General features: G+C 54.3%; 1 protein-coding gene across 4 annotated transcripts; it reads right to left on the reverse strand.

The window, feature by feature from the left end:
- Window positions 1-2,771: 2,771 nt before the first annotated feature.
- On the reverse strand, window positions 2,772-27,665 carry EPS8L3 (EPS8 like 3). 4 transcript variants are annotated; one of them, XM_043533667.1, is made up of 20 exons: window positions 27,600-27,665; window positions 25,391-25,452; window positions 24,860-24,933; window positions 19,263-19,327; window positions 18,728-18,886; window positions 18,289-18,438; window positions 17,838-17,914; window positions 17,146-17,327; window positions 16,693-16,778; window positions 14,810-14,924; window positions 13,717-13,781; window positions 12,130-12,207; window positions 10,757-10,905; window positions 9,952-10,060; window positions 8,885-8,919; window positions 7,586-7,670; window positions 5,613-5,732; window positions 5,155-5,240; window positions 4,525-4,657; window positions 2,772-3,482 (listed from the first exon to the last, which is right to left on the reverse strand). In XM_043533667.1, exons 2-20 carry the CDS (start codon window positions 25,426-25,428, stop codon window positions 3,465-3,467), a joined length of 1,824 nt encoding a protein of 607 aa, XP_043389602.1. In that variant the 5' UTR covers window positions 25,429-25,452; window positions 27,600-27,665; the 3' UTR covers window positions 2,772-3,464. The 4 variants fall into 4 exon arrangements, with proteins under 4 accessions (XP_043389602.1, XP_037740939.1, XP_037740941.1 ...); XM_037885011.2 differs by lacking the exon at window positions 27,600-27,665 and adding an exon at window positions 27,153-27,467 and having other exon boundaries at window positions 4,525-4,652; XM_037885013.2 differs by lacking the exon at window positions 27,600-27,665 and adding an exon at window positions 27,153-27,463.

Here is a 27,665-nt window from a genome sequence, read left to right on the forward strand (position 1 = left end):
GCTTCTCTGATGCACCCTGTGCTCTTCTAAACGCCCTCATGTCTGGCTGCGCGTAACCAGTGACCAGGCGATTTGCCTCAACCTCCCACCCCGCCATAAACGTCTCCCACTTACTCTCACAGATAGTGTGGAGCGCACAGCAAGCAGTAATAACAAGGGGAATATTGGTTTTGCTGAGGTCTAACCGAGTCAGGAAACTGTGCCACACACTTTTAAATGTCCAAATGCACATTCTACCACCATTCTGCACTTGCTCAGCCTGTAGTTGAACAGCTCCTGACTACTGTCCAGGCTGCCTGTGCACGGCTTCATGAGCCATGGCATTAAGGGGTAGGCTGGGTCCCCAAGGATAACTATAGGCATTTCAACATCCCCAACGGTTATTTTCTGGTCTGGGAAGAAAGTCCCTTGCTGCAGCTTTTGAAACAGACCAGAGTTCCTGAAGATTCAAGCGTCATGTACCTTTCCCGGCCATCCCATGTTGATGAAACGTCCCTGGTGATCCACCAGTGCCTGCAGCACTATTGAAAAGTACCCCTTGCGGTTTATGTACTTGCCGGCTTGGTGCTCCGGTGCCAAGATAGGGATATGGGTTCCGTCTATGGCCCCACCACAGTTAGGGAATCCCATTGCAGCAAAGCCATCCACTATGACCGGCACATTTCCCAGGGTCACTACCCTTGATATCAGCAGATCTTTGATTGCATTGGCTACTTGCATCACAGCAGCCCCACAGTTGCTTTCCCCATTCCAAATTGATTCCCGACTGACCGGTAGCTGTTTGGCATTGCAAGCTTCCACAGGGCTATTGCCACTCGCTTCTCAACTTTGAGGGCTGCTCTCATCTTGGTATTCTGGTGCTTCAGGGCAGGGGAAAGCAAGTCACAAAGTTCCATGAAAGTGCCCTTACGCATGTGAAAGTTTTGCAGCCACTGGGAATCATCCCAGACCTGCAACACTATGCGGTCCCACCAGTCTGTGCTTGTTTCCCAGGCACAGAATCAGCGTTCCACCACATGAACCTGCCCCATTAGCACCATGATGCCCACATTGCCAGGGCCTGTGCTTTGAGAGAAGTCTCTGTCCAAGTCCTCATCACCGCACTGATGTTGCCTACTCGCCCGGTTTTGCTTTGGCAGCTTCTGGTGCTGCATATACTACTGGATAATGTGTGTGGTGTTCAATGTGCTCCTAATTGCCAAAGTGATCTGAGCGGGCTCCATGCTTGCCGTGGTATGGCGTCTGCATGGATAAAAGGTGTGGAACGATTGTCTGCCGTTGCTCTGACGGAGGGAGGGGCGACTGATGACAAGGCTTACAGGGTTGGCTTGCAGGGAATTAAAATCAACAAAGGGGGTGGCTTTACATCAAGGAGAAACAAAAACAACTGTCACACAGAATGGCCCCCGCAAGGATTGAACTCAAAACCCTGGGTTTAGCAGGCCAATGCTCAACCCACTGAGCTATCCCTACCTCGGGTAGTTCAGGCAGGACTCAATCTCCATTAAAGTTTTCAAGGTGCCCCTGACAGACCTCACCAAAACAATTGTTGGCCATTGATTTCACAGAGGGAGAGGGGAGCAAATGAATACAAAACAAATCTGGTCTATTTCTTGTTTTAATCCACTCCATCTATCTTTTACATCTTTGGCTGGCAGCAGACAGTGCAGTAGGACTGCTAGCCATCCGCATCTCCTGGCTGCTCACTAGAAGACGGTGCAATACAACTGATGGCAGGGCTAAAGCGAATGACCTGGTCGAGTCACTCCTATTTCAGTCCCTGCACCCATGTCTGCCCAGGCACTCCTCACCGAGGCGGCCAAGAGCACCTAGGACATGATGAGGATGGTTTTCAGGCCTATTGCACCGTCTACTGCCAAAAGGCAATGGGTTGCTGCTGCTGTGTAGCAATGCAGTACCACGTGTGACGGTGAGCTGAGCGGGCTCCCTGATTGCCATGGTATGGCGTCTGCACGGGTAACTCAGGAAAAAAGGCACGAAACAATTGACTGCCGTTGCTTTCACGGCATGAGGGAGGGCCTGACGACACGTACCCAGAACCACCCGCGACAATGTTTTTGCCCCATCAGGCATTGGGATCTCAACCCAGAATTCCAATGGGCGGCAGAGACTGCAGGAACTGTGGGATAGCTACCCACAGTGCAACGCGCCGGAAGTCGACGCTAGCCTCGGTCCTGAGGAAGCACTCCGCCGAGTTAATGCACTTAGAGCATTTTGTGTGGCGACACACGATCGACTATATAAAAACGATTTCTAAAAAAACCCGACTTCTATAAATTCGACCTAATTTTGTAGTGCAGACATACCCTAAGTAGCTGCATGGATTAAGGTTGCGCAGACAAATGCCCTCTTTAAAGAGGCTGCTGTCCACCCGTCACCATACGCACAGAGCCAATGGGGAGGGAAGTCACTCATCCAATACAAAGTGCGTCACATACAATGTAGAATGTAAGCTACCCAAGGCTTGAGGACTTCTGGTCCTGTGCAGTTCATAACCCAGTTCTTTAGTGGCTAGATCAGTGTCAGTCACTTCACTAGGTTGTGAATTTTCCCCAAACTGAAATGTTCAGCTTGATGGGTGCCAAACAACTTGACACACACATGCCCATCTCCCCTTTCTCATCGTAATCTCCACTTCATCAAAACCATTTTACCATCCCCAGTGTCCGCGGAAGAGGGAGGTAAGAGGCTGTCCCCTATTCCCAAGACTCTTCCAAAGTCAGCTCCTAAAAGGGGCTAGGAAAGAGCAGTTGATTCAATCACTTTATTTGTAGTCAAGAACTTTCTTTACAGACCATTAAACAACCTTTACCTAATAACTGCTTAAATTGCTCTGGCTAGAAGAACCTGGGAGAACAGTACATGCTTTTGGGGAGCATCTTGGCTCTGCAGGCTTGATCTTATTGCATCTAAAAGAAAAACTTTCTAGGTGAGACTTACCCAGCTCTGCAAAGGGAGAATAGTAGGGAAAGAAAGCCAAGCATGCTAGGGGGTGTATCCTCTTGGGTGATATGTATTAAACTCTAGTGCAGATGCTGTACAACTGGGAGAACTGGACAAAGCCTGCTGGGGAGCTAAACTTATCTGCCTTTGACCAGACTGCTGAAGTCCATGCTTAGCTGGAGCGTATGTAGCTCTAAGAATAAACAGCATGATTTGTAGGGCAGGAGTCTCTAGCAGCCCCAGTCATGGACCAGGACCCCCCTGTGTGAGGTGCTGTACAAACACTGAACAAAAACAGTCCATGACAGGTAGGTGACACATGGCTTTCGGGGATCACTGCACCCACTCTCTGCACTGGGCACAAGAGGCAGGGGAAGAGACTCAGAAGACTCCTAGAAGAGCAGTAGGGCTAATGCTGGGAGAGACCTGCTGTCCCTCTGTTCAGTCTCTGGTCCCTGTGCTGCTTCTGCCAGACTGGAGATGGTGTGGAAGGGAGCCAGCTAATCGTGAGGGCCAATCTGCAACAAGGAAGAGAAATGCAGGGTGCTGAGGTTCCAGAGGCTGCTGGATGGACAAACCTTGGGCCTCGGGCTGTGCCCTGCGGAGCCCAGGGGCCAGGCTAGTGCTCCGTGCAGCGGGACTAGTCCCCGCAGAGCTAGCAGAGTGGGAAGAAAAGGTCAGTCGGTGCCACTCTCCAGTTTTCAGGGGGAACCTTTCACGGATGTGCCCCTCTCCTCCCCTGCACATTTTGGGAAACTTCCTTCACCCCACTCCCCAGTTTTGTCTCTTTTTTTGGTTTTCCGTCCCCCCACCAACTGCATTTTACCACTGGGTCCCCCCCCCCATTTCAAACAACTGGAAAAGCTGCTCGGTTTTTTCCTAGTTTATCAAAATTAATTTTCTAACTGGAAACTTGTTCAGGGGTTTGAAAAGCCCTTTTTTGACAAACAGTGTTTGAACATTTTTGCTCAGTTCCATGCTACTGATCTTCAGTAGCTTTCAGACAGCTAGCTCTGGTACTTCCCTAGCAGCAGAGAATCTAAGCACCTCGCACTCCTTAGAGTATTTATCCTCACCGCCCCCTATGCTAGGTGCTTCTCTGCCTGCCTTCCCCGGGTCTGCAGATGGCACCGGGGTGCAGGCAGGAGCTAGGCCAGAGCTTAGAGGGAGACACCAGTGCGTATGCCCAGAGGCAAAACCTTAAAGGCCTAGGGAACTTTTACAGCAAAAATTTAGGCTCTGAGTTTAAGTGCCTATGGTGTTCGGTGGCTGCCAAGCAGGGTTTTGTAAAGTGCAGTGGTGCCTAAAACTGGGCAATAAGTACCTTTGTGGATCTGGGTTGAAGGGTCTCAAAAGGAACCCCAAAGCACCCAACCTTGGAAGACTATGGCCTTCCCATAAGTCAGATATGAATACCTGAGCTAGGCCCCCTATGCTCATCTCTCCCCTGCACACTAGCCCGCTGTATGTTTGGGGAGACCCCTACAGAGTGTTCAGTGATGGCCCAGGCAGGGGCCTGGGATGCTGGCTATGTATCTAGCAAGCCTGTAGCAGACTCACCCCCAGGGACGATTTAACAGCAGAGAGCTTGAAGAAGACACGTCTCCCCTCTTCCCGGCAGACAGTTTTCAACTCCTCCTGGCTCATCCCCAGCAGCTGGTTGCCACTGAGCACGCCAAGGCACTTCACTGTGCTGCGGGGAGACAGACAGATGGTGAGGGAGGGGTCAATGGGTGCTCAGGGGAAGTAACCCCTGGAGTAACCCCTGGAGATCAGCTCCCTGGTGAAGGGCGGGATTGCAAAGAAAAACCATGGACTGAAGAAATGGCAACTGCTCCCCAGTCAGACCATCAGCAGGGGAGACTGGCCTGGTGGGCGCGGTCTCTGTTCTAGCAGCAGCTAGAGCTGGACACAGGCAGATCTGCACCAGGGGAGATGCAGATTGACGGTGTGGGGGGTAGCCCCCCTGGCTAGGTATCAGTGTCCTTGACCCACACAGCTCTGGGCCTAACCCCAACCTGCCCAACGGTGGCTTTACCAATTCTGTGCCATTGAAGTCCGTGGGCACAGGATCAGCCCCCAGGGCTTCAGGATTGGGCCGATGTGACTCAGGGAGTGATGGGTGATGGCAGGGAGGGGCCTTTCTCAGAGAGAGGCCAGTTCCCAGGGTTAGCGACTGAGGGGACCTACATCTCGGAGAAGCCCATGTCCCTCAGCCAGGCCGTCACCTCCGCCGGCGTGGAGTTCTGCTGGAGACCAGGGGAGCTGCTTGGCGCCTAGATCCAAGAGAGAGGAGGGGACTGAGGCGTCTCACGGCAAATGAGAGCGCTGATCAAACCACCGATCCCCCAAACAGACAAGGGAACACTTCCCTCTTCCCCCTCCCAGCCACCCCGCAAGCCACTGCCTGCAGGGGACAAGCTTTCATCTCAGAGCTGGTGTCTGGGAGATCAGGAACCGTTAGCTCAGTGCAGGGGATGAGATCAGGAAACCTTTATTCTACAGCCAGCATGCGCTGAACTGAGAGCAAGCTAGTTCCCATAACCCCATCCCCCAAAGGGGGGGGGACAGCGCCACAGCTCATGGGGGGCAAAGGCCCAGCCAGGTCAGTGCGTTGCTGCATCTTGGAGTGGAACAGGGCGACCTACTTGGTTCATGCTGTTCTCTGCAGGCTTCTGACCCACTGGCCCCACGATGTTGTTCGGGATATAGCCCCTCTCGCCTGCTCTGTTTCTAGCAAGCCACCACTTCTTCCGCTGGTCTAGAATCTGAGCCAAAGGACACAGCATAATTCAAATCCGCCCCCAGGAGCCGAGGCGGTGAAATGTGTGAAAGCCATCACCCTGGCTACCAGAGCAGGGGGTCACCCTCATGGCACGGGGACTTTCTAGGGCATCTCTTGGCAATTAGAGTCCTAGAGACTAAGGCCAGACAGGACCATTCTGATCACCCAATCTGATCTCCTGCAGAGCACAGGCCAGAGAGGGTCACCCCCTGATTCCTGGCTGACACCAGCTGAGGATCAAATTAAATAAATATCACACAAGATTCTGGACTGATTGGACTGGGTTCCTGGGGAGACAACTCCAGGTGCCTGCTGTGTAATGCAGTGCTATCGTCCCACACGACACTGTGTCCTATATAGATCCATCAATCCGAAGGCCGGAAAGGCCCCCTCTCACCATCGTCTGACCTCCTTCGTAGCCCAGCCCAGAGAATTGTGCACAGTGTCTAGTCCCTGCTGTAATGTGTCACACTACTGGGCCATTGTCACGGAGTCCCTGGGCGATGCTCTGGAACTGCTCCCCATGAAGCCAGTCAGGACTCTGGGGAAGTCTTCTTTCTGTGAGCAGCCTGTCTTCAGGACACACAGCTCACACAGCTTCCACCTTCCTGGGTCTGCCCTCAGAGCATTCAGCATTCTCTGCCCCTCCGTGTGCTTCCCACAGCGAGTCCACTCAGGCGGGCTCCTGGGGAAGCCAGGGGGTCCTGCACCCCAACTTTGCAGTCAGACGTGACTCTCAGCCAGCCAGTAAAACAGAGGTTTATTAGATGACAGGAACATGGTCTAAAACAGAGCTTGCAGGTGCAGAGAACAGGACCCCTCAGCTGGGTCCATTTTGGGGGGCCGTGAGCCAGACAACCACGTCTGCACTTCACTCCATGTCACAGCCAGCCCCAAACTGAAACTCTCTCCACCCCCTCCTCCTCTGGGCTTTGTCCCTTTCCGGGCCAGGAGGTCACCTGATTCCTTTGTTCTCCAACCCTTTAGCTCTCACCTTGCAGGGGGGAGAGGCCCAGGCCATCAGTTGCCAGGAAACAGGGTGTCGGCCATTCTCTGTGTCCAGACCCCTGCACACACCTGCCCTCTAGGGCTCTGCAGTGATCATACACCCTTATCCCACCACCTAGATACTTAAGAACTGCCTAGGGGAAACTGAGGCACCCCCACACTATTCAGAGGAAACATTAAGAACAGTCCCACTTCGTCACAGCCATCGAGTCCAGTGTTCTGTTTCCAGATGAAAATAAAGAGCCTCCCCCAAGATTGCATCTAGCCAGACATGCCCAGGGAGGGGGCGACATTTCCTTCCTATCCCCTGCCTACCTTCCCAAAATCCGTAACATCCAACTTCCACTCTCATGAGACCTGAGCATGCATCATTATAGTATGGGCATTATTAGCGGGCTTCATTTTAGTAGATGTCTGAAAACCCAACTCCTCTACTGGGCACAGTACCGTCGGAAGAAGCAACCCCCCACAGGCCGACCCTGTGCATGATATTTAGTCCTTGTTCCCAGCCATGCCACTGCTGTGCTTTGATCACTGTGCAGCCTCTGGGCTGGTGGCATTTAGTGTAGTCAGCAATCAAAGGTCATTCTGTGCCTTGGTGCTTTAAGCCCTCTCTGCCTGTTGTCCAATCTCCATTCACCTTGATCCACCAGTCCCTAGTAGCCGCCCTCCCTCTATATCTGTAAGTAGTCCCAGAGGAAGGCACTGTACTTTATAGAGAGAATGGAGACCCAGTTTCCTCCCAAAGGTATCTAAGTTTTGGTGCTGAGATCGCCTAGCAGAGACTGTGAACAATTCCCTGGCTTCATAGGACAGTTCCTGCCTTACCTCCAGCAGTTCCCCTTTCATGACAGTCAGCTCCTTGTTGTTCCTGGCCTGGAATTCGTACATGGCTTGCATGAGCTGCGGGGGACTAGAAGGAGGAGACCATGTATGGAGTTAGAGCCCAGGAGAATGGAGATCTGTGACCATCTCAGTCCTAGATCCCTAGGGACCCAGCTAAGAGATCCAGCTGCTGCTTACAAAAAGAGAACCCCATCCTGATCTCTCTCACAAAGCTCTGCAGGGCAGGTAACTGTTGATTTCAGTACTACTCCAGTCACCAAGAGCAGGTCTAGTCCCATAGGATTTTTGTCTAGACACAGCGAGAGGGCCTGATCCTGAAGGGTGCTGAGCACCCTCAGCTCTTGTCACTCTCGCCATGGGAGTTGCGGGTGCTGCCCCCACCCGCCCCCAGGAAGTGCTCAGCGCCTTGCAGGGTCAGGCCCATAGTCTGTTACTGTTGGGAGAACACAGCCACTCGGCTACCCTGACATACTCAAGGGGAAAGAGCAACCGGCTGGGGCCAGGTGGCCCAAAGGTGAACAGCAGGGGCTCGGGACGGGCTGTGCCCACAGAGATGGCATAGACAGCAGTCAGGAGTGGCAGGCTGGCATGGAGAGAGCTCTCAGACCATATGGGGGGGACAGGACAGGGTGACCCACTTTCAGAGGCAATAATGCAGTGAGCAATTAAGATACTCGACAAGGGAGCCAAATGAGCTACTCATTTGCTGTCTCCAGAGGGTTTGACCTTCCTGTCTCACACAGACCCCCTTTTGTTCCAGGGATGCTTCCCCCACTTCTGACACAGTGTGAACTGCTGAACCCAATGGTGGCCAAAGGCCCCACCTTGGGTTTCTCTCCCTGGCATCACTGCAGCCTGTGCCAGCAGGGCTGACAACAGGGCCCCTTTGTAATGAGCTGCCCTTGCCCCCACCCACGGGCTCAGAGACATCCCAGGATGGAAGCCCGGCTCTACTGGCAGGCTGAAACCAGTCAGCTGTGGCAGATTCTTCTGCTGGTAGGTCAGAAAGAACCTTGTGTGTGTAGCAACAGCAGTGGGAGTATGTGTGTAGCGTGTGTAGGATTTGGGGAACAGGGACTGTGTTGAGCACGTGCGGTCTCAAGAGGGGATCCCAGCAAGTTCTGAGCAGGAGTTATTTGCCCCTCATAGCCAGGGGCCCTGTGCTGCCCATGTTCATTCATGCACACTGAAGTCCAAGGGGCCGCCCTGCATACAGCGCATTGGGACATTTCCCAGAACCCCAATAGGAAGCCAGGCCAGCCTGGAGACAGGAGCACGTACCTGGACGTGGCATGGTTCTGGCTTCCCAGGGGCTGCTGCATGGAGAGAAGGCAAACATGCTTTAGTTACATCCGAGGGGGGCATTCCAGGGAAGCTGAGGGTGGCACAAGAGCCCTTCATGGCTCCCTCTGAACAGACGGGCGATAACCCCCAGAGCCAGAGAGACATCCTGGAGAGGCTACGCAGCACGTGTGACCCCAGCAGCTTCTGCTCTGCAAACATGAGCCTGTCTTTCCAAGCTACAGAAGAATCTCCCTCAGCTGTTAGCAATAGTAGGGCTTTTATCACTGCTAGACCCTGGGGGGCGGCAGGAGGAAGCAGTCCACACACAGCAAAGTCTGCATACACTAAATCCCCTGGCAGGGGACGTAATCCTTTCCCAGAGACTCATTCACTGCACAAGGGGCCAAGTCATGGCCTGGCTACAACCTACTGTTCAGTGTTTCAAGGGAAGGATGGGCTTACAGCAGTGCAAACCACCTTCCCCTCCCCTGGACTCGGAGTTCCGATGTCTGTCTATGGCACCCATCCCTATAACATCTGAGTGCCTGATAACCATTAATGAGGCTGTCCTAAGACTCCCATGGTGAGACAGAGCAGTGCTACTATCCCATTTTGAAGATGGGAAATGAAGACACAGGTCCTCAAAGGTATTTAGGCATCTAACACCTATGGAAGTTAAGTACCTGAATACCTTTGAGGCTCTGTGCCTAAGTAACTTGCCCAAGGTCATATGGGCAGTCAGTGGCAGAGCAGGAGCTTGAACCCGGGTCTCCCAGGGCCCAGGCTAGTGCTCTAACCACTAGACAACCCTCCCTCTCTTACAAGGGATCTGGGGCAAAACTGCCTCATTAGCTTTGCTTCTGTGAGATGAGCCCATTAGATGTCCCTTGTGCTATTCCCCATTCCCAGTGATAGTGCTTAAAGTGGTCTTAGTGATGTGAGGGGAATCAATCATAATCGGGGAGTAGCAGCTTTGGGAAGACAGTACTTAAAGTGCGCCCCTAAGCCACCCAGCTCAAATTTTAATTTGTGCCGCCACGAACAGCCTGGCAGTCAAGACTCACCCTCTCCACATGAGTGGCAGTCTCCCTCTGGGTCGGCAGGGGGGGCACCCACCCATCTGAGAAGATGGGGATGTAGGGAGGGATGAACTGTCTGTCTGGGTACTCTGCCCTGGGGTGGGGAAGAAAGAGAAGACTTTGCAATGCTGGTCTCCAGACAGGACCATAAACGCGTCTCTAACCACCGGCAACTGCACAGGGTGGGTAGAAGCGACTCGAACGGGGACCCATAGCTCTGACAACAAGCAATGGCTGCAGCAAGCAAAGAACAGGTCAAGGGGCTCAGGCTGGGAAGGGAGGCACCAGTCATAGCCCTGCGGGAGGGTACATGTGGGGGTGGAGGGGACGATGGAAAGCTCAGTGACTTGGTAAGGGGAGAACAGTCTCTTACAACCCCAGTAGAGGCTGCTGGTTCAGATCCGGCTCGGGCTGGCAGAGAGACAGACACTATTCCTGGGTGTCTGATGCCTGTCTGGGAGGAGCTGACACAGAAGCCCTCAGCACAGCTTCTCTCCCCATCTCAGCCCAATGGGGCTCGAGATCTCCTCTCAGATCCAGACAGGGCTGGGTAATGCGGGGAAGCTGTTGCCTGGGGCTAAAGAGTGGACTTCAGACCAGCAACCACAATCTGGATTAACATTAAAGGGGGAGATGGCTCCACTGGATCCCAGTCCAAGTTCTTTCCACATTCGCCGGCTTAAGATCCTCCCCGTTAACAGCAACGGACGGTGCACTTTCCAAGCGGCTGCTCCGCGCCCTGCCGGCTCGGCAGAGGGAATGGCCTGGGTGGCCGAGGGATTCTCCTCACCTCGTGGTGTGCCAAGCCTTGCCCAGACTCTTCCATGTGTCACGATCCTTCTTCTCCAAAGACTCGTCCATCAGGTCGATGGCTGCCTCGGTCAGCAGAGGGGAAACAATGGAGGAGGCCAGGCTGGGCCAGGGACAGGTGGACAAAATCTGGATATTGGGCAGATGGGGAGGAATGACAGTGATAAGTCAGGTCAGCCCAGTACCTCCCCGCTCTGGCGGTCATGTCCGAGGGCAGCTGTGTTGTCAGGGTGCCCCGCTCACACCTGCTTTGGGTGCAGCTGGGGGTGATGAGTCACTGGTGGTCAGATGTTTGCAGGGGGATCTGTAACTCTGAAGCGCACAGCGCTGGGTGCGGGGGAACGATTCACACGATCACTGTGCAGCGGAGCTCCAAAGTGCTCTATGAACAGAGCCCATCCACACAGCCCTTGGGGGCGGCGGGCGGATGCCGGTTTTACAGATCAGGACATGGAACCACAGAGTGGGGAAGTGACTTGCTCAAGGTCACAAAGCGAGCCAGCGGCAAAGGTGGGAACAAAAGCCAGGAGTCCTGACTCCCAGGCCTGTGCTTGAATCACTAGCCCATGCCCTCTCCTGGTAGCCACAAGGCTATGTCCTGAGAATTTTACTGCCAGGGAAAATCTGGGGTCTCTCAGACTCCTGTGGTGGGGAAAAATCTGCCTGCAACCCATTGTCCACTCTGTGCCCACATAGGACAAAGGGGCTTAGATCTGAAATTTCTGGCAGAAGCCACAATGGCAGTCGTTACACCTACCCCTGAAGAATGCTGCTGCTTGCTAAAGGAGCTGATCGTCCCCTAGGCTGGGTGTTTGGCGCTCTGTCTCCCAAGGTTTCTCTTTGCTGCTGCAATGAGCACGTGGGATACAGCAAAGGCAAACGACAGAACCTTACAAGCACCAGTGAAACGCGAGGACAGCGTTTCCTTCCCTTTGTGTAGGTTTGCAGCTCAGGAAAGCACTGTGCTTATGAGCTTTCCTTATTTTGTGAGGCTCAGAGACCTGGGCTTTGGGCTCAGTCAACAATCAGTTTTTCTGGAGCCCTCAATCCAACTCCCAGCGTATGAGTTTTGGGGGCAGTTCTTCACCTGGGATAAGCTGGTTTAGTGCCATTGAAGTCATGGAGATGGAGGCAGCTCCACCAAAGCTGATGGAGCTCTACCAATTGACACCAGTTGCGGATCTGGCCTGCATTCCCGTAAGCAATTCCCAAGGAGAGCAGGATCAATTTGGAATAATGGTGTCATTCGGAGACTACAATTCGCATCCTGGTATTTTCCAGCCTGCCAGCCCATTGGCTGCATGGATACAAGGGGGGTCAATGAGATGGATCCGAACGGTCTGGGATACTCACAAAGGAGAGGGTGGAGAAGATGAGTCGAACCAGTTCCGGGGCACTGGGCTGCTGCTGCAGCTTAGGTTTCAGCTTCCCCTGGGCAGAGACAAAACACAGGTGAAGCTTTTCACCCCTCTGCCTTGGCCCCACCGCCAGGGAGGTAGCTGCACCCTGGGCGGCTAACGCAAGGAGGAGCAATGCAGAGGGGTTGCAAACTTGGCTGCAGCATGTGCTCATCCGATGAAGTGAGCTGTAGCTCACGAAAGCTTATGCTCAAATAAATTGGTTAGTCTCTAAGTTGCCCAAAGTACTCCTTTTCTTTCTGTAACAAGTGTGGCTGGCCCTGGTAGAGCAGGGGAGTTGGCCGCAGAGCCCCCAGCACCCAGGAACTCCCTGCTGCATGGAGAGGACAAACCCGTACCTATGCCATATGCAGTGTTCTTGCTCTAGCTGTGAGACATCTGACCCCTGCAGGTGCAAAGTGTCGGGGAGGCTGCGATCTTGGCAGGGCAGAGCAGAGACGCCTGGCCAGGACTGTGAGGACTAGAGGATGAGCACCCCAGCCATGGGGGAGTCCACCCAATGGTCTATCCCAGGTAGGAGCCATTCAGCAACCAGTCCCCGCCCCCTACGGCTGGGGGCTCTTCTTCCTCCTTGTAGACCTGGCTGGGGATCTCTGCCCCTCCAGGCCAAGACGACTGCAGCCTCTCCAGCACCTTGTGCTCTGGCGTCTTGGGCCCCTTGGCCATGTGGGGGGCCCCCTGCAGCCCCACTGCCAGCACAACCCTAGTCCTAGCTCCAGCCAGTCCCCCCACTTAATTTACAGCAACCTTAACAATTAAAATAACTAAAAATAGAAAAAAATCATTATTAATCATCAAAATTAGAGACAATAAAACCTGAATTCTGCCAAGCCGACATACGCACCCCCCGACCATACCCCCACCGCCCTGGCTTACGATCCCACAGGAGGGACAGCCAGGGACATACAACACAGTCAGCTCCAGATACTCTTCTCTATATCGGTTCTAATGCCACACTCATCACCAACATTTCTGAGCGCCTCAGCAGAGGAACCCCACGGGAACTGCCTTGCAAGACCAGACCAGTCCCCCGGCCCTCACTGCTTGTGCCAGGTCAGACCAATGACCCCGCTAGTCCCATGGCGGCTGACGGAAACTTCTTCGACTCAAGCGATAGGGCCCGAGCAGCGCCAGGGGTTTCCTGGCTCCAGAAGGCTGCCAAGTAGCCATAGATTTATCCCGGCGTTATAGGCCCTCTGACCCCACCCTCCACCCCCAGATCCCTCCATCCCAGATCCTGTTTTGTTTCAATAACTAACATGATTCCCTGGCGGCGCTGAGGGGAGTGGGCCACAGGGGGTTGGGTGCACAGGGTCTCTGCATCCAGGCATTTATACCATGCTCATCTCCACTGTATCCCAGTGCTCAGCCTCTTGCGGGGAGGGGATAGGTTCCCCTGCTGGCCTTGTGCCCTCTGCTAATTGGGCCGCGCGGTGTCAATGGGCCCTGTGTGGTGCTGCCATGGACACCCCTCTTCAACCCCCAGCCAGCTCTGCCCACCCAGCCAGTAGCCCAGACCTACCAGCAGGTTTAAGGCGTATTTGATCTTCTGGAAGCAGGTCTCCCACTCAGGCTCTGGGAGCAGCACTGGGAGAGATGGGAGAGAGAGACGGGAGAGACAGGAGGGAGCTGTCAGCCTGGTAGCTGGACGCTTCGCCCACTTCTCCCACATCGCAGCAAGCAGACAGCCAGATGCCCAGAGACAGATCAGCCTCTCCACCCACGCCTCTCAGGGCAGGCAGCTTCGCTCTCAGGAGTGGGCCCTGTCCATCCGTCCATCCATCCGTCCACCGCCCGCCTCCTCCCCATCCCTCCTCCTAACAGCTGAGAACAGCAGGGAGCCTCAAGAGATGGGCCCCAGCCCCAGCCCCAGCTTTGGAACTGGCTCTCAGAGAGGCAGAACAGGCCTGGGGACTGAGCCGGGGCAGGAGCAGCCCAGGCCCCGGGACCCCGCCTAGCCATTCGGAAGGGGCAGAGGCTGTGCCAAAGGGCACGGAGCTCTGTTCATGGGGTAATTCCTCGCCCGCCCCAATGTCATGAAAGCCGCATGCTCTCCACTGCCCACCGCAGGCTGGAGATATGGATATGCTAGCCAGGGGCACGGATCCTAGCCTCATGAGACACTTCCTTCCCCTGGGGGCCCCCACAGAGACCTGCCCCCCAGATCCACCTCTCCCCAGGGGGCCCCCACAGAGACCTGCCCCCCAGATCCTCCTCTCCCATCCCAGGGTGTGTCTACACTCACTACAGCTGGGAGTGAGTGTCCCACCCCGGGTAGACGGACACATACCACATAAATCGCATTGTGGGTGCTCAGCACAGGCGGGGACATGGAGTCCAAGCCTGCCCGAGCCCCTGGCTCCACGATAGGGTGAGCAACCTGTGCCATGCGCATGCTGCAACATGCACACGGCTACTCTGAAGTGCATTCGCTGAAGCAGAGCTCGTGCATCTGCCTACCGAGGCTGGGAGGCTCACTCCACAGCTGCGGAGATGTCCCCTCAGAGACCTCCCCAGGTCACCTTTCCCCTGAAGGGACCACGCAGAGACTGACCCTGGCTCTCCTAGGAGTCCCAGGCCCCCTTCTTTCCACAGAAACTTTCCCCCTCCCTCACCTCCTCTCTCCTTGTCCTTTTTCTTCGACTTCTTCTTGCTGCTCACCGAGCCGCTCGTCTCCTTCAGCTTCCCCACAAAGAGCTCGATGTCACTCAGCACATGGTTCAGGATTTCCTGCCGACACAGAAGCAGCCGGGATGTATCTGAGGCATGGCAGGGCCCCAGGCCAGCCTCTGTCTCTGGGGAGAACGCCCAGGCCTAACTGCAGCCAGAGCACAGAGCAAGGTGATACCAGTCAGCTCTGTGTTCTTGGGGAACCAGGGCACAGTATCCAGCCTGTCTGACTCATGAAAGGACACCCCCCCCCCCCCCCCCAGCCTCTGCTGGAACCAAAACCGATCAGAGAAAAGACTTACAGAGAGCAGTGAAGGGCAGTGGGAGACACACCTACACCCCTCCTGACAAGGGTGACAAGATTAAGGCAACTCCCCCAGCCTCATCTGCATCAAAGATGGGACAGGGAGGCATCCTCATTAGCATACAGAATGGAGAACGGAGATTCCAAGACAAGAACTGCACTGAACTCTGGGACCAGAAAAGCAGGGAAGCACTGCATCCTGGGGGATCTCTGCGCCAGATGTTAATGAACCCACGCCTGCACACATCCAGCTCAGCAGTTATCAGACCAATTCTAGTAATAAGTCCTTGATTGATATCCAAAATACGGAAGCAGTCTAATTGCATTGTGAGCTCCCTGGAGGGAACACCACCTATAGCCAAGAGTGATCAGCTTGTGACAGGGTCAGGCCAGATGGCTACAGGAGAGTGATAGAGGGAGATATATTAGCTCCAGGTTAAGCAGGTCCTTTTTCCCTGGATAAGGTAACAGGGGCGGTTCCAGAACAATGAGGAACTTGCTAGAATCAATTAAGACAGGCAGACTAATCAGGGCATCTGGTTTGAGAAGGATCTCACTTCAGTCAGTGAGGGGCACGCAAGGAGCTGAGCGTGAGAGGGCATGCTGCTGGAGGACTGAGGAGTTCAAACGCTGTCTGGCGTCAGGAGGAAGTTCCTGCAGTGAGGATACAGAAGGTGCGGGGGGGAAGGCCATGGGGAAGTAGCCCAGGGAGTTGTAGCTGTCACACAGCTGTTACAAGAAACACTGTAGATATCTGTGATCCACAGGGCCCTGGGCTGGAACCCGGAGTAGAGGGTGGGCCTGGGATCCCCCCATCCCCCCATCTCCCTATTGGATAGAGGAGGAGTTCTCCTGGACTGTGGGTCCCACCAGAGGGGAAGGTCCCTGGCCTGTCCCTCAACCTACTGGCTGGATCAGCAGAGACTGTGGGGATTGTTCTCCTTCTGTTTCCCCATGCTGGCCAGTGATGAGGTTAGCTGAGTGAATGGCAGGTTTGAGCCACTAGCAAAAGTGGCCAAACTGAGGGCTGCTGTGAACCTCTGAGGCGAGCAAACCTGATCTCCCCAGCTCCTCCTTTGGCTGTTTCCCCACTTCCACTCGCCGGCCGGCCCACAGCTCCTTCTGGGCAGGGCTGGGACACAACTTGTCCCCTAAGCCAGCTGGCAGAGCTGCAGAGGCTAAAAATCCACCCAGTTACCCCCTGGCAGCTACTTCTCCTCCCTCTTCTGCCAGCTGCTCTCTAGGCCTTTCTAAGGCAGAGGCCATTCTTCTCGGGTCTGGCAGGGCGCTTGGAGAGTTCCTTCCCATGCGGGTCCCAGCCCAACACCGCAGCCCCCGAGAGGGTCAGAAGCGTGTCAGTACCAAACCCAAACAAGCTCTGCCCTACTGCAAGTTTGCCTGGTGATGCACCAGGGGCCAAGCCTATCCTTGGGGGCAGGCTCCACCAGGCGATGAGGGGGGCTGCAGCAGTCCCAGGAAAAGCTGGTGTCAGGGAAGCAGCTGGAGCAGTCCTGGGGCACTTACAGTGTCTCTGTCCAAGTCCTGCATTGCCTGCAAGCTGGGATCCGTCCACTCGTCTCTCGGCTTTGGGGGCCACGGCTGGCCAGGCCCTGCAAAACCCAGAAGGCTGGGGTCAGTCACAGCAGGCAGGGGTTTGTGGTGGGGTTTCCATTCCACGCCCCCCTACGTCAGGGCTCAGACTTACAGCTCCTCCCCCAACCCTGTCCCCCGCATTGCCCTCTGCACCCTCCCACAGCACCTCCAGCGCTCTGCAGACATCAGTGAATGCAGCCTGGCTAAGGGGAGTCAGTATCATGAGCCCCATGTTACAGAGAGTCAGTGGCAGAGCTGGGAAGGGAATCCAGGAGTCCTGAGTCCAAATCCTGCTCCGAACCTATACCTCCCTGGCCTGCCCCTCCTCCGCACCAACCCTCCCCCACTCACCACCCCCTCCCTGCCACACCCGAGCCTGTTTACCATAATCCATGAAGGCTGGAGGATTCCGGGGCACCTGGTCTTGGCTCTGCCACCCTTGTGGTGTGGGAGGAATAAAGGGGTCTGGCTCTGACAGTCCAGCACACCTATCCTGGCTGATCCATGGGGGGCTGCTGTGGAAGGACCCTCGGCTCTGCTGGGACAGCATAGTCTCCAAACTGTTCCTGAGAAAGGGAACAAGGAGGGCATCTTCTAGTCATGCTGCACTGAGTGCTATCCCTGCAGAAGGGGTGGGGGATCAGGTCACTGGGGGCTGGGAGAAGGCTTCTTCTGCCATAGACAAGGGACTGCATTACACCCCCTGGGGACACTGGAGGAGAAATCCCTGGTGTCCCCTAGGAAGAGGGGTGGGGGGGACACATCCCACCCATGAGGGTTCTGTGTGGCTCAACCCTAGGAGCACCCCAACTCTATGGAAGGACTGAGGGCCCCTGTCTAGAGCTAGGGTGTGGGCTGTATCCCTTGGGGACCTCAAAAGGTGGGGAATTTTTTGTACCTTTATGGGGGGGATTCCTTACTGGAAATCCAGGGGTGTGTGGAGGAGGAGAGGGGGGCTCCTGGGAATCCAGGGTTGTGGGACTGTGTCAAACCTGGAAGTGCCCCATCAGGAGACAGTGGTTGGGGGGTTGCACCTAACTTACCCTGCTGGAGACAGGCTCTCTGCACCCCATTACCTGAGCATGTCCTGACTCTCCCGTTCCCCTTTCCACTCCTTGATGGCCTTCTCCAGGTTGGCTTTCATCAGCTCTGCCTGATGGGAAGGGAAGAGGAAACAGCAGAACCGTGAGTTCCCCTCCACAGCCCTGCAGTCGAGAGCTGCAGTCCCTACGCCGCACGCCGCAGCCACGCAGAACTTCCTGCCAATAGTGGGGATAGATCCCAGAGCATCCAGCTCTGAAAGCGACTGCTACTGGAGCTATAGGAGACTCTCCCTAGCAGTGTGGGGACAATGAAACGCCATCCTGATTCCATCCAGTACAGGCCTGCAGTGTCACATGCACCCCATGCTAACAAGTCTCCCATTCCCGTGCTCCGAGGAGGGGGCCAAGCCGCTGGCTGAAGCCGTCCTTAGACCTGCTGCCGCCCCCCCGAGGTGGTTCTGTGTAGCCGGCCCGTGCTGCTCACCCCAAGCTGCTCGCACTGGAAGAGGAGGATGCTGCTCCCGTGCTGGCTCTGCTCCCTCACGGTGACGGCCAGGATGGAATTGTAGACACAGTGGCTGAGTATGGCAGCGCACTCCTGGACACTCTCAAGGGGGTAGCTCTCCAGCTCCTCCTGCAGCGGAGGGGAGGGGGAGGAAACAGGGGCCGATCAGCAGGACAGTGGGTGTCTCTGCTCTGCTGGGGATCCAAGCTCCTCTCCCATGAACATGGGGTGTGTGGGGAACCCAATGGGCCAGAGGCAGCATATCCCCTCCCATAGGGCTTGCAGGAAAAGAGTAAGCCCCCCAATGCACTCTGCTATCTCCCCCAGGACCCTAAAGAGAGTGCATGCTGCAGGGTGGGGCTGGGCCCTGCTGGGAGGAGGGGAGGTGGCTGAGATGGGCTGGGAGACCCCCATGCACCTTGGTCTCGATGTCGCTCAACAGCAGCTCAGGGCCCTTCACTTGCAGGATCATGTCCTGTCCCCAGACCCGTCCCTGCGCATCCATCATCTTCAGCTGTGCCACACAGTCGTCCACGCCACGGATGTCCTTGGAGTCCACGTGGGCGGTGAGCAGGTGCTGGGGACACACAGTACAGAGTCCAGGCCTTCCCCAGTGCCCCCGACCCCGGCCCCTGACCACAGGAGAGGGGACCGCGTGACGTGGCTGAGCGAGGGGGCGGTGGGTGGTACTGGCCAGTGCAGAGCACGAGGCTGGGATGTCTCGTCTGCAATCAGGGCTTTGCTGGGCGGTGGGGAACCCAGCCACGGTGCAAGCCCAGAGGAAGCAGCATGCACCTGCATTGCCCATCCTGGCGCACCGGAGCATGCTGGGAAGGCCCCTCCCCGCTGAGGAGAGGTGACAGCGCGGGGGCAGCTGGTCGGGCTCTGATGAGCGGGGGTGCACAGGGCATTTTCTCCAGGGAGGGAAAACAGGCCACCTGGGCTTCTCCTACCTCCACGCGGTGCTGGAAATTGCTTTGCTGCTTCAGTGTGGAGAGGGCGTAATTCTTGCGCTGGCCTGCAGGCGGAGAGGGGCAAGAGGGATGAAAGGGTGAGGCAGAAATCTGGGGAGAAGAAGGGGCTGGCTGACAGGAGACGTGGTGCAAGGAGAAATCATTTCTTGCACTCATGGGAGGGACACAGCGGGGGTGTCACGTGACCTCCCCACGTAACCCTCCATGTGACTCCTCCCCACCCCACCCCCAGCCCGGGGCCCCCACACTCTCCCCGTCCCCTCCGACACCCCCCTTACTTGTCTAAAATTTTACAACTCCATTAAACAGATGCGATGGTAAAATGATGCTTTGGGCCCCTGGTGCCACCTGTACTTCCAGCAGCACCCCAAATTGAAAACTTTTTTAATGAAAGAAGGATAGGAAGGACAATCACCCACTTTCCCTTTAATGTGACTTTAACCCACGCTTTAACGTGGCTGTGGAGTTGCGGGGGAGTAGCTTCCAGCACTGGGACACTGTCTACACTGGCACATTACAGCACTGAAACTTGCATCGCTCGCGGGGGGTGTTTTTTCACACTCCTGAGTGAGAAATTTTCAGTGCTGTAAAGTGGCAGTGTAGACAAGGCCTAAGTATTGCTCTCTGCCAGGCACTAGGCAAGCAAAGATGCTGCACCATCTGGGTATGATGCAAAAGAGGCATAGAACTGTGTGTGCCATGTACATCTTGATAGAACTACAGCCCAAATTGTTTTATTACTTTCCTCAGCATGACGTACAGGACGGACAATCAAAATCAGCCTGGCAGAACGTGCATGAGAACTATCTCTGGACAGATAAGCAATTGATCAAAAGTACATTCTCTAATCTCTTGGGACCAAATCCTGTTCCCACTGAAATCAAAAGGAGTTTTGCTATTGAGTTCAATGGGAACAGGTTTTGACATTTGGAGGGGAAAGAACAAAATCACTCAAGCAAGGGCTATGTTGCTTGCACCACAGCTGTCAAAGGCTGCTGACTCATGTGAGAAAGTCAGCAGAGATCTGATCTTTGTCCATTGCAAGGGAGAAATCAGCAATCAATGAGGCTAGAACAGTCTCTGTACCATATCCAACTCATAAGTCCATCTGCAAAGGATCAAGGAAATATGAAGGCTCCAGATTACCTTAAAGTCCTCAGTCCCTTGGTTAGAATGCTCCCATCAATATATGTTCATAGTCCAGAGGCGGGAGCAGGAATCAAAAACTCTGTCTAAACACCTTCCGTCCCCCCACCCTTCCCCTCAGCTCCCAGACTACTGCACTGGGCAGCACAGCATGGGGAGGAGGTGACCAGCCCTCTGTGGAGAAAGAAGTGGTTCGGGACTATTTAGAAAAACTGGACGTGCACAAGTCCATGGGGCCGGATGCGCTGCATCCGAGAGTGCTAAAGGAGTTGGCGGATGTGATTGCAGAGCCATTGGCCATTATCTTTGAAAACTCATGGCGATCGGGGGAAGTCCCGGACGACTGGAAAAAGGCTAATGTAGTGCCCATCTTTAAAAAAGGGAAGAAGGAGGATCCTGGAAACTACAGGCCAGTCAGCCTCACCTCAGTCCCTGGAAAAATCATGGAGCAGGTCCTCAAGGACTCAATTCTGAAGCACTTAGAGGAGAGGAAAGTGATCAGGAACAGTCAGCATGGATTCACCAAGGGCAAGTCATGCCTGACTAATCTAATTGCCTTCTGTGACGAGATAACTGGCTCTGTGGATGAAGGGAAAGCAGTGGACGTGTTGTTCCTTGACTTTAGCAAAGCTTTTGACATGGTCTCCCACAGTATTCTTGCCAGTAAGTTAAAGAAGTATGGGCTGGATGAATGGACTATAAGGTGGATAGAAAGCTGGCTAGATTGTCGGACTCAGCGGGTAGTGATTAATGGCTCCATGTCTAGTTGGCAGCCGGTATCAAGTGGAGTGCCCCAAGGGTCGGTCCTGAGGCCGGTTTTGTTCAATATCTTCATAAATGATCTGGAGGATGGTGTGGATTGCACCCTCAGCAAGTTTGCAGATGACACTAAACTGGGAGGAGAGGTAGATACGCTGGAGGGTAGGGATAGGATACAGAGGGACCTAGACAAATTGGAGGATTGGGCCAAAAGAAATCTGATGAGGTTCAACAAGGACAAGTGCAGAGTCCTGCACTTAGGACGGAAGAATCCCATGCACCGCTACAGACTAGGGACCGAATGGCTCGGCAGCAGTTCGGCAGAAAAGGACCTAGGGGTTACAGAGGACGAGAAGCTGGATATGAGTCAACAGTGTGCCCTTGTTGCCAAGAAGGCCAATGGCATTTTGGGATGTATACGTAGGGGCATTGCCAGCAGATCGAGGGACGTGATCGTTCCCCTCTATTTGACACTGGTGAGGCCTCATCTGGAGTACTGTGTCCAGTTTTGGGCCCCACACTACAAGAAGGATGTGGAAAAATTGGAAAGAGTCCAGCGAAGGGCAACAAAAATGATTAGGGGACTGGAACACATGAGTTATGAGGAGAGGCTGAGGGAACTGGGGATGTTTAGTCTATGGAAAAGAAGAATGAGGAGGGATTTGATAGCGGCTTTTATCTACCTGAAAGGGGGTTCCAAAGAGGATGGCTCTAGACTGTTCTCAGTGGTAGCAGATGACAGAACAAGGAGTAATGGTCTCAAGTTGCAGTGGGGGAGATTTAGGTTGGATATTAGGAAAAACTTTCACTAGGAGGGTGGTGAAACACTGGAATGCGTTACCTAGGGAGGTGGTGGAATCTCCTTCCTTAGAAGTTTTTAAGGTCAGGCTTGACAAAGCCCTGGCTGGGATAATTTAATTGGGGATCAGTCCTGCTTTGAGCAGGGGGTTGGACTAGATGACCTCCTGAGGTCCCTTCCAACCCTGATATTCTATGATTCTATGACTCCTGACCAACTTAACAGCACAATACATATGCTAACAAACTTAAACAAAGCTTTTGTTTAATGACAGGTTTCAGAGTAACAGGCCTGTTAGTCTGTATTCGCAAAAAGAAAAGGAGGACTTGTGGCACCTTAGAGACTTACCAATTTATTTGAGCATAAGCTTTCGTGAGCTACAGCTCACTTCATCGGATGCATACTGTGGAAAGTGTAGAAGATCTTTTTATACACACAAAGCATGAAAAAATACCCCCCCCACCCCACTCTCCTGCTGGCAATAGCTTATCTAAAGTCATCACTCTCCTTACAATGTGTATGATAATCAAGTTGGGCCATTTCCAGCACTGGAAATGGCCCAACTTGATTGTCATACACATTGTAAGGAGAGTGATGACTTTAGATAAGCTATTGCCAGCAGGAGAGTGGGGTGGGGGGGGTATTTTTTCATGCTTTGTGTGTATAAAAAGATCTTCTACACTTTCCACAGTATGCATCCGATGAAGTGAGCTGTAGCTCACGAAAGCTTATGCTCAAATAAATTGGTTAGTCTCTAAGGTGCCACAAGTACTCCTTTTCTATTATCGGGGATAGTGTTCTTGACGGCTTGTAGTCCATCTTTGTGTGGAATGTTGGTGTAGAGGGCTTCTACATCCATAGTGGCCAGGATAATGTCACGGCTAACCTGGTGGCTGAACTTTGTGACTTTGTCCTTACCCATAACTATTTTACATTTGGGGACAATGTATACCTTCAAATCAGCGGCACTGCTATGGGTACCCGCATGGCCCCACAGTATGCCAACATTTTTATGGCTGACTTAAAACAACGCTTCCTCAGCTCTCGTCCCCTAACGCCTCTACTCTACTTGCCTATATTGATGACATCTTCATCATCTGGACCCATGGAAAAGAAGCCCTTGAGGAATTCCACCATGATTTCAACAATTTCCATCCCACCGTCAACCTCAACCTGGTCCAGTCCACACAAGAGATCTACTTCCTGGACACTACAGTGCTAATAAACGATGGTCACATAAACACCACCCTATACCGGAAACCTACTGACCGCTATTCCTACCTACATGCCTCCAGCTTTCACCCTGACCACACCACACGATCCATCGTCTACAGCCAATCTCTGCTATACAACCGCATTTGCTCCAACCCCTCAGACAGAGACAAACACCTACAAGATCTCTTTTAAGCATTCTTACAACTACAATACCCACCTGCGGAAGTGAAGAAACAGATTGATAAAGCCAGAAGAGCTCCCAGAAGTCACCTACTACAGGACAGGCCTAACAAAGAAAATAACAGAACGCCACTAGCCGTCACCTTCAGCCCCCAACTAAAACCCCTCCAACGCATTATCAAGGATCTACAACCTATCCTGAAGGATGACCCAACACTCTCACAAATCTTGGGAGACAGGCCAGTCCTTGCTTACAGACAGCCCCCCAACCTGAAGCAAATACTCACCAGCAACCACACACCACGCAACAGAACCACTAACCCAGGAACCTATCCTTGCAACAAAGCCCGTTGCCAACTGTGTCCACACATCTATTCAGGGGACACCATCACAGGGCCTAATAACATCAGCCACACTATCAGAGGCTCGTTCACCTGCACATCCACCAATGTGATATATGCCATCATGTGCCAGCAATGCCCCTCTGCCATGTACATTGGTCAAACTGGACAGTCTCTACGTAAAAGAATCAATGGACACAAATCAGATGTCAAGAATTATAACATTCATAAACCAGTCGGAGAACACTTTAATCTCTCTGGTCAGGCGATTACAGACATGAAAGTTGCGATATTACAACAGAAAAACTCCAAATCCAGACTCCAGTGAGAGACTGCTGAATTGGAATTCATGTGCAAATTGGATACAATTAACTTAGGCTTGAATAGAGACTGGGAGTGGCTAAGTCATTATGCAAGGTAACCTATTTCCCCTTGTTTTCCTACCCCCCCGCCCTTCCTCAGACGTTCTTGTTAAACCCTGGATTTGTGCTGGAAATGGCCCACCTTGATTATCATACAAATTGTAAGGAGAGTGATCACTTTAGATAAGCTATTACCAACAGGAGAGTGGGGTTTTTTTTTTTTTGGGGGGGGGGGGGAAGGGGAAGGGGAGAAAACCTGGATTTGTGCTGGAAATGGCCCACCTTGATTATCATACACATTGTAAGGAGAGTGATCACTTTACATAAGCTATTACCAGCAGGAGAGTGGGGTGGGGGGAGAGAAAACCTTTTGTAGTGATAAACACCCATTTTTTCATGATTTGTGTGTATAAAAACAATCTTATGTATTTTCCACAGTATGCATCCGATGAAGTGAGCTGTAGCTCACGAAAGCTTATGCTCAAATAAATTGGTTAATCTCTAAGGTGCCACAAGTCCTCCTTTTCTTTTGTTTAAGTTTGTTAGCATATGTATTGTGCTGTTAAACCCATATAAGGAACGAATGCTCTCCCTAGCTTCGTTCTGCTCCTTTAAGGCTAGCTAGCTACGTCTTTCCGGTACCCCGTACCCGCTAAAAATCTTGCTAGCATACTGGAGTGTACCACCCTACTTGCACTCCTGAACGGGAGGTGCAGAGACATGAGGGAGGGGAAGGGGATGGGTAGGCTGAAGGGAGGGGGACGCTGTTCTTACGGTAAATGGCTTTGCTGCTGGGCCTGGACGTGCTGTTGGCTCTGATGAGGTCTGGGCTGCCATTGCTGAACTCACTGTAGAGAGGACAGACAAACATACAGACACCTGGGTCATAAGATCTGCCAGGATCCCAAGGACCCTGCTTCCTCCCCCCCTGAGCTTGGGCCCTTGCTCCCCAGTGCAGGGACCTGCTGGCACATGCCAGGTTGTGCACCGGAGCTGGGTGAGTGGGGTTTGACGACAGTCGGCCTTTGCCTGGCCCCCACTGGCCCGTGAGGAATCTCAGGGGGTGCCTCCTCACCCAGATGGGGAGATGCAGAGAGAGCAGTGCCTGGGCCCTGTTTGGAAGATGCTCCCTGTCTCCCAGGGTAGGCTGCTCTGCCCAAGAGCCCTGGGGATGGTCAGAGAAGCAGTTGTCAGATGGAGCATTGATTGTACTGTGTGCCTGTGGGGTGGGGGAGTACAGCCCCCAGAGCTCACCACAGCAGGGTAGGGGGCACCCCCAGAGCCCTAAGAGAGACGGGCACTCACTTGTACTCAGACTTGGTCCTGTGGCCAAAGGGCTCCATCACCGTTGTCCCAGAGGGCAGGGCCTGCAAAACAGAAACATCAGAGCCCACACCCAAAGGTGGGATCAGCTGCAGGAGGGCAAGGCAGAGGGAGCTGAAAGGAGGCAGAGCCACAGTAGTAGGATGATCATATGTCCCATTTTGGCCAGGACAGTCCCTTTTTTAAGCCCTGTCCCGGCCGTCCTGACTTTTCTGGCCAGGGTGGGCATTTGTCTCGATTGCTCTTGCAAAGCTGATCAGTTGGCAAGAGCAAATGGGCCAAATGCCCACTTCTGTCAAAAGCGTGGGTGCGCAGGAACGTGCCTGGCGGTGAGTGGTGATTCCAGCCCCATGCAGGGGGAGAGGCAGGGCTCGAGTGAGCAGCGACACCAGTCCCAGCCTCGGATGGGGGGCAGGCAGGGCTCCAGCGAGCAGTGACGCCAGCCCCATGCAGGGAGGGGGCCTCGGGCAAGTGGCTCGGGCCACAAGAGGGCTTGGGCTAGCCCCACAGGGTGACCATTTTGTCGTTGGGAAATATGGTCACCTACATAGTAGCGGTGCTGGTTCCAGTGTCAGAGCCCTAATTGCACGGCTTTCCTTCCCCCCCCCCCACCCCCGCCCAGCCTCTGCCCCCTCGGCTCCAATGCACACGAATCACTGATCACCTCCCTCAGTACATGGGCACACCCTGATCCTGCCCAGCCATGCAGCCCTGCTGCAGGGAATAAGGGGCTTCCAAAGAGTGAGGTTTGGGGACTCCGGGAGGGTTGGAGGCTGGAACCACCATTTTCCAGTGGGGGAGCCCAGGGGGGCAAGCTTATGATTTAGCCTTCACTAAAGGGCTTCAGCTAAACTCTCTCCCTGTCTTCTTCCCCAGCTTCCACGCCTCAAACTCTTACCTGCTGCATCGCGGGCTGGATCTGCCCCGCAGGGGCAGGGACAATGCGAGGCCAGCTCCCACAATTACCCCAAATGCCTCCCCTCCTGAAAATAGATCCCCTGGATGTTTGGAGGGACTATAAACTCTCCTGCTTCAGGGCATGAGCTACCCTTTAACAAACGGGGTCAGGCTATTTCACAATTGTCCACTGGGGAGGGGGGTTTCTTGCACCTTCCTCTGAAGTAGCTGGCGCTGGGCAGGGCCAGAGCCAGGAGACTAGGCTAGATGGGCCCCTGCTCTGATCCCTGTGCCACAAATCTTGGTCTCGACTGAGCCCCGTGGCTAATCAGGCTTCCATTCTCGCCCGCCCTGTCTCCTCACAGCCGCCGATGCCACTTATCAGACAAGGGCTGCGATCAATCCAAGCCCTTCCTGGCCAGCCGCCTCCCCACCGCCCTGGCTCTAGCGAAGAGCACCAGGAAGTTTGTGGCGTCACGGCCTTGACAGCCATCTTGCTTTTAAGAAGCCCCAGGTCAGGCATTTTCCCTGCAGGGCTTGAAATGCTGGAGGGAGGGCAACTCGCCTGGCTTGAGAGGGAGCTCCCCCTTAGTAACCATGTGTCTGAGTTGCTGCTGGTTAACCCCAGCTCACATCGATCCCCTTCCAGAGCCGCCCGTCGCAGCACACCAGCACTGCCCGCCCGCCGGACCCAGAGAGCAGGGCCTTTCCCCGAGCAATTAGCTGCTCCTGGCAGAGTCTTCTCCCTGGGGAGCCATCATCACCTGGACCTGCCTGCCGCTTACTCCTCCCTCGCTAAGGCTTGGAGCCGGCAGCTGGCGTCGAGGGAACACTGCAAGTTGGTTACCTGGCAGGTTGTCGGGCGATGGCTCCTACCAGTTCCCAGTGGGCGATCACAGGGGCATTCTCTCCTGGAGAAACTCAGGGGAAGAGGAGGGGGCCAGGAGCTGCGGCTTGGACAATCTACAGCTCCGACTGCAGACTTTGATCTCCCCAGCTCTGGACTCACTCTCTTGGTAACTGGACCCAGAGGGAGTGAATCATAATAATCTCGTCTGGCTTCTGACGCAGGGACCACGCCTGCTGCTCTTTGCTCTCTCACGTAGGGAAATCATCAACCCTGCAGGTCCCTGCCGATGCATAGTAATCCTAGGCTACAGCAGCTTCAGAGCGGACCCTCACCCAGCTCTGTCCAGGCACCTCCACCCTCATTGTCAGCACCCTGACTAACCCAGCTCCGGAGATCCCTGCACAGCAGACCCTCCCCTCCCACAATGCCATGACCCTCACGCACAGCTCTGCCGGCCCCCCTCCTGTGAACATCCTGCCCTCCAGCGCTTCCTCCTCGCACAGCGCTGAG

The sequence above is a fragment of the Chelonia mydas genome, chromosome 21 (assembly GCF_015237465.2).
Source record: "Chelonia mydas isolate rCheMyd1 chromosome 21, rCheMyd1.pri.v2, whole genome shotgun sequence".
NCBI lineage: Eukaryota > Metazoa > Chordata > Testudines > Cheloniidae > Chelonia > Chelonia mydas.

Excerpts from the sequence above, each read along its gene's own strand:
- EPS8L3 (XM_043533667.1), bottom strand. The coding sequence starts at position 25,428 with ATGGAGCCCTTTGGCCACAGGACCAAGTCTGAGTACAA. Across the intron at positions 16,779-17,145 it reads TCCAGCCTTCATGGATTATG|GGCCTGGCCAGCCGTGGCCC; the intron begins GTAAACAGGCTC and ends TGGGTTTTGCAG. Across the intron at positions 14,925-16,692 it reads AGGACTTGGACAGAGACACT|GAAATCCTGAACCATGTGCT; the intron begins GTAAGTGCCCCA and ends CTGTGTCGGCAG.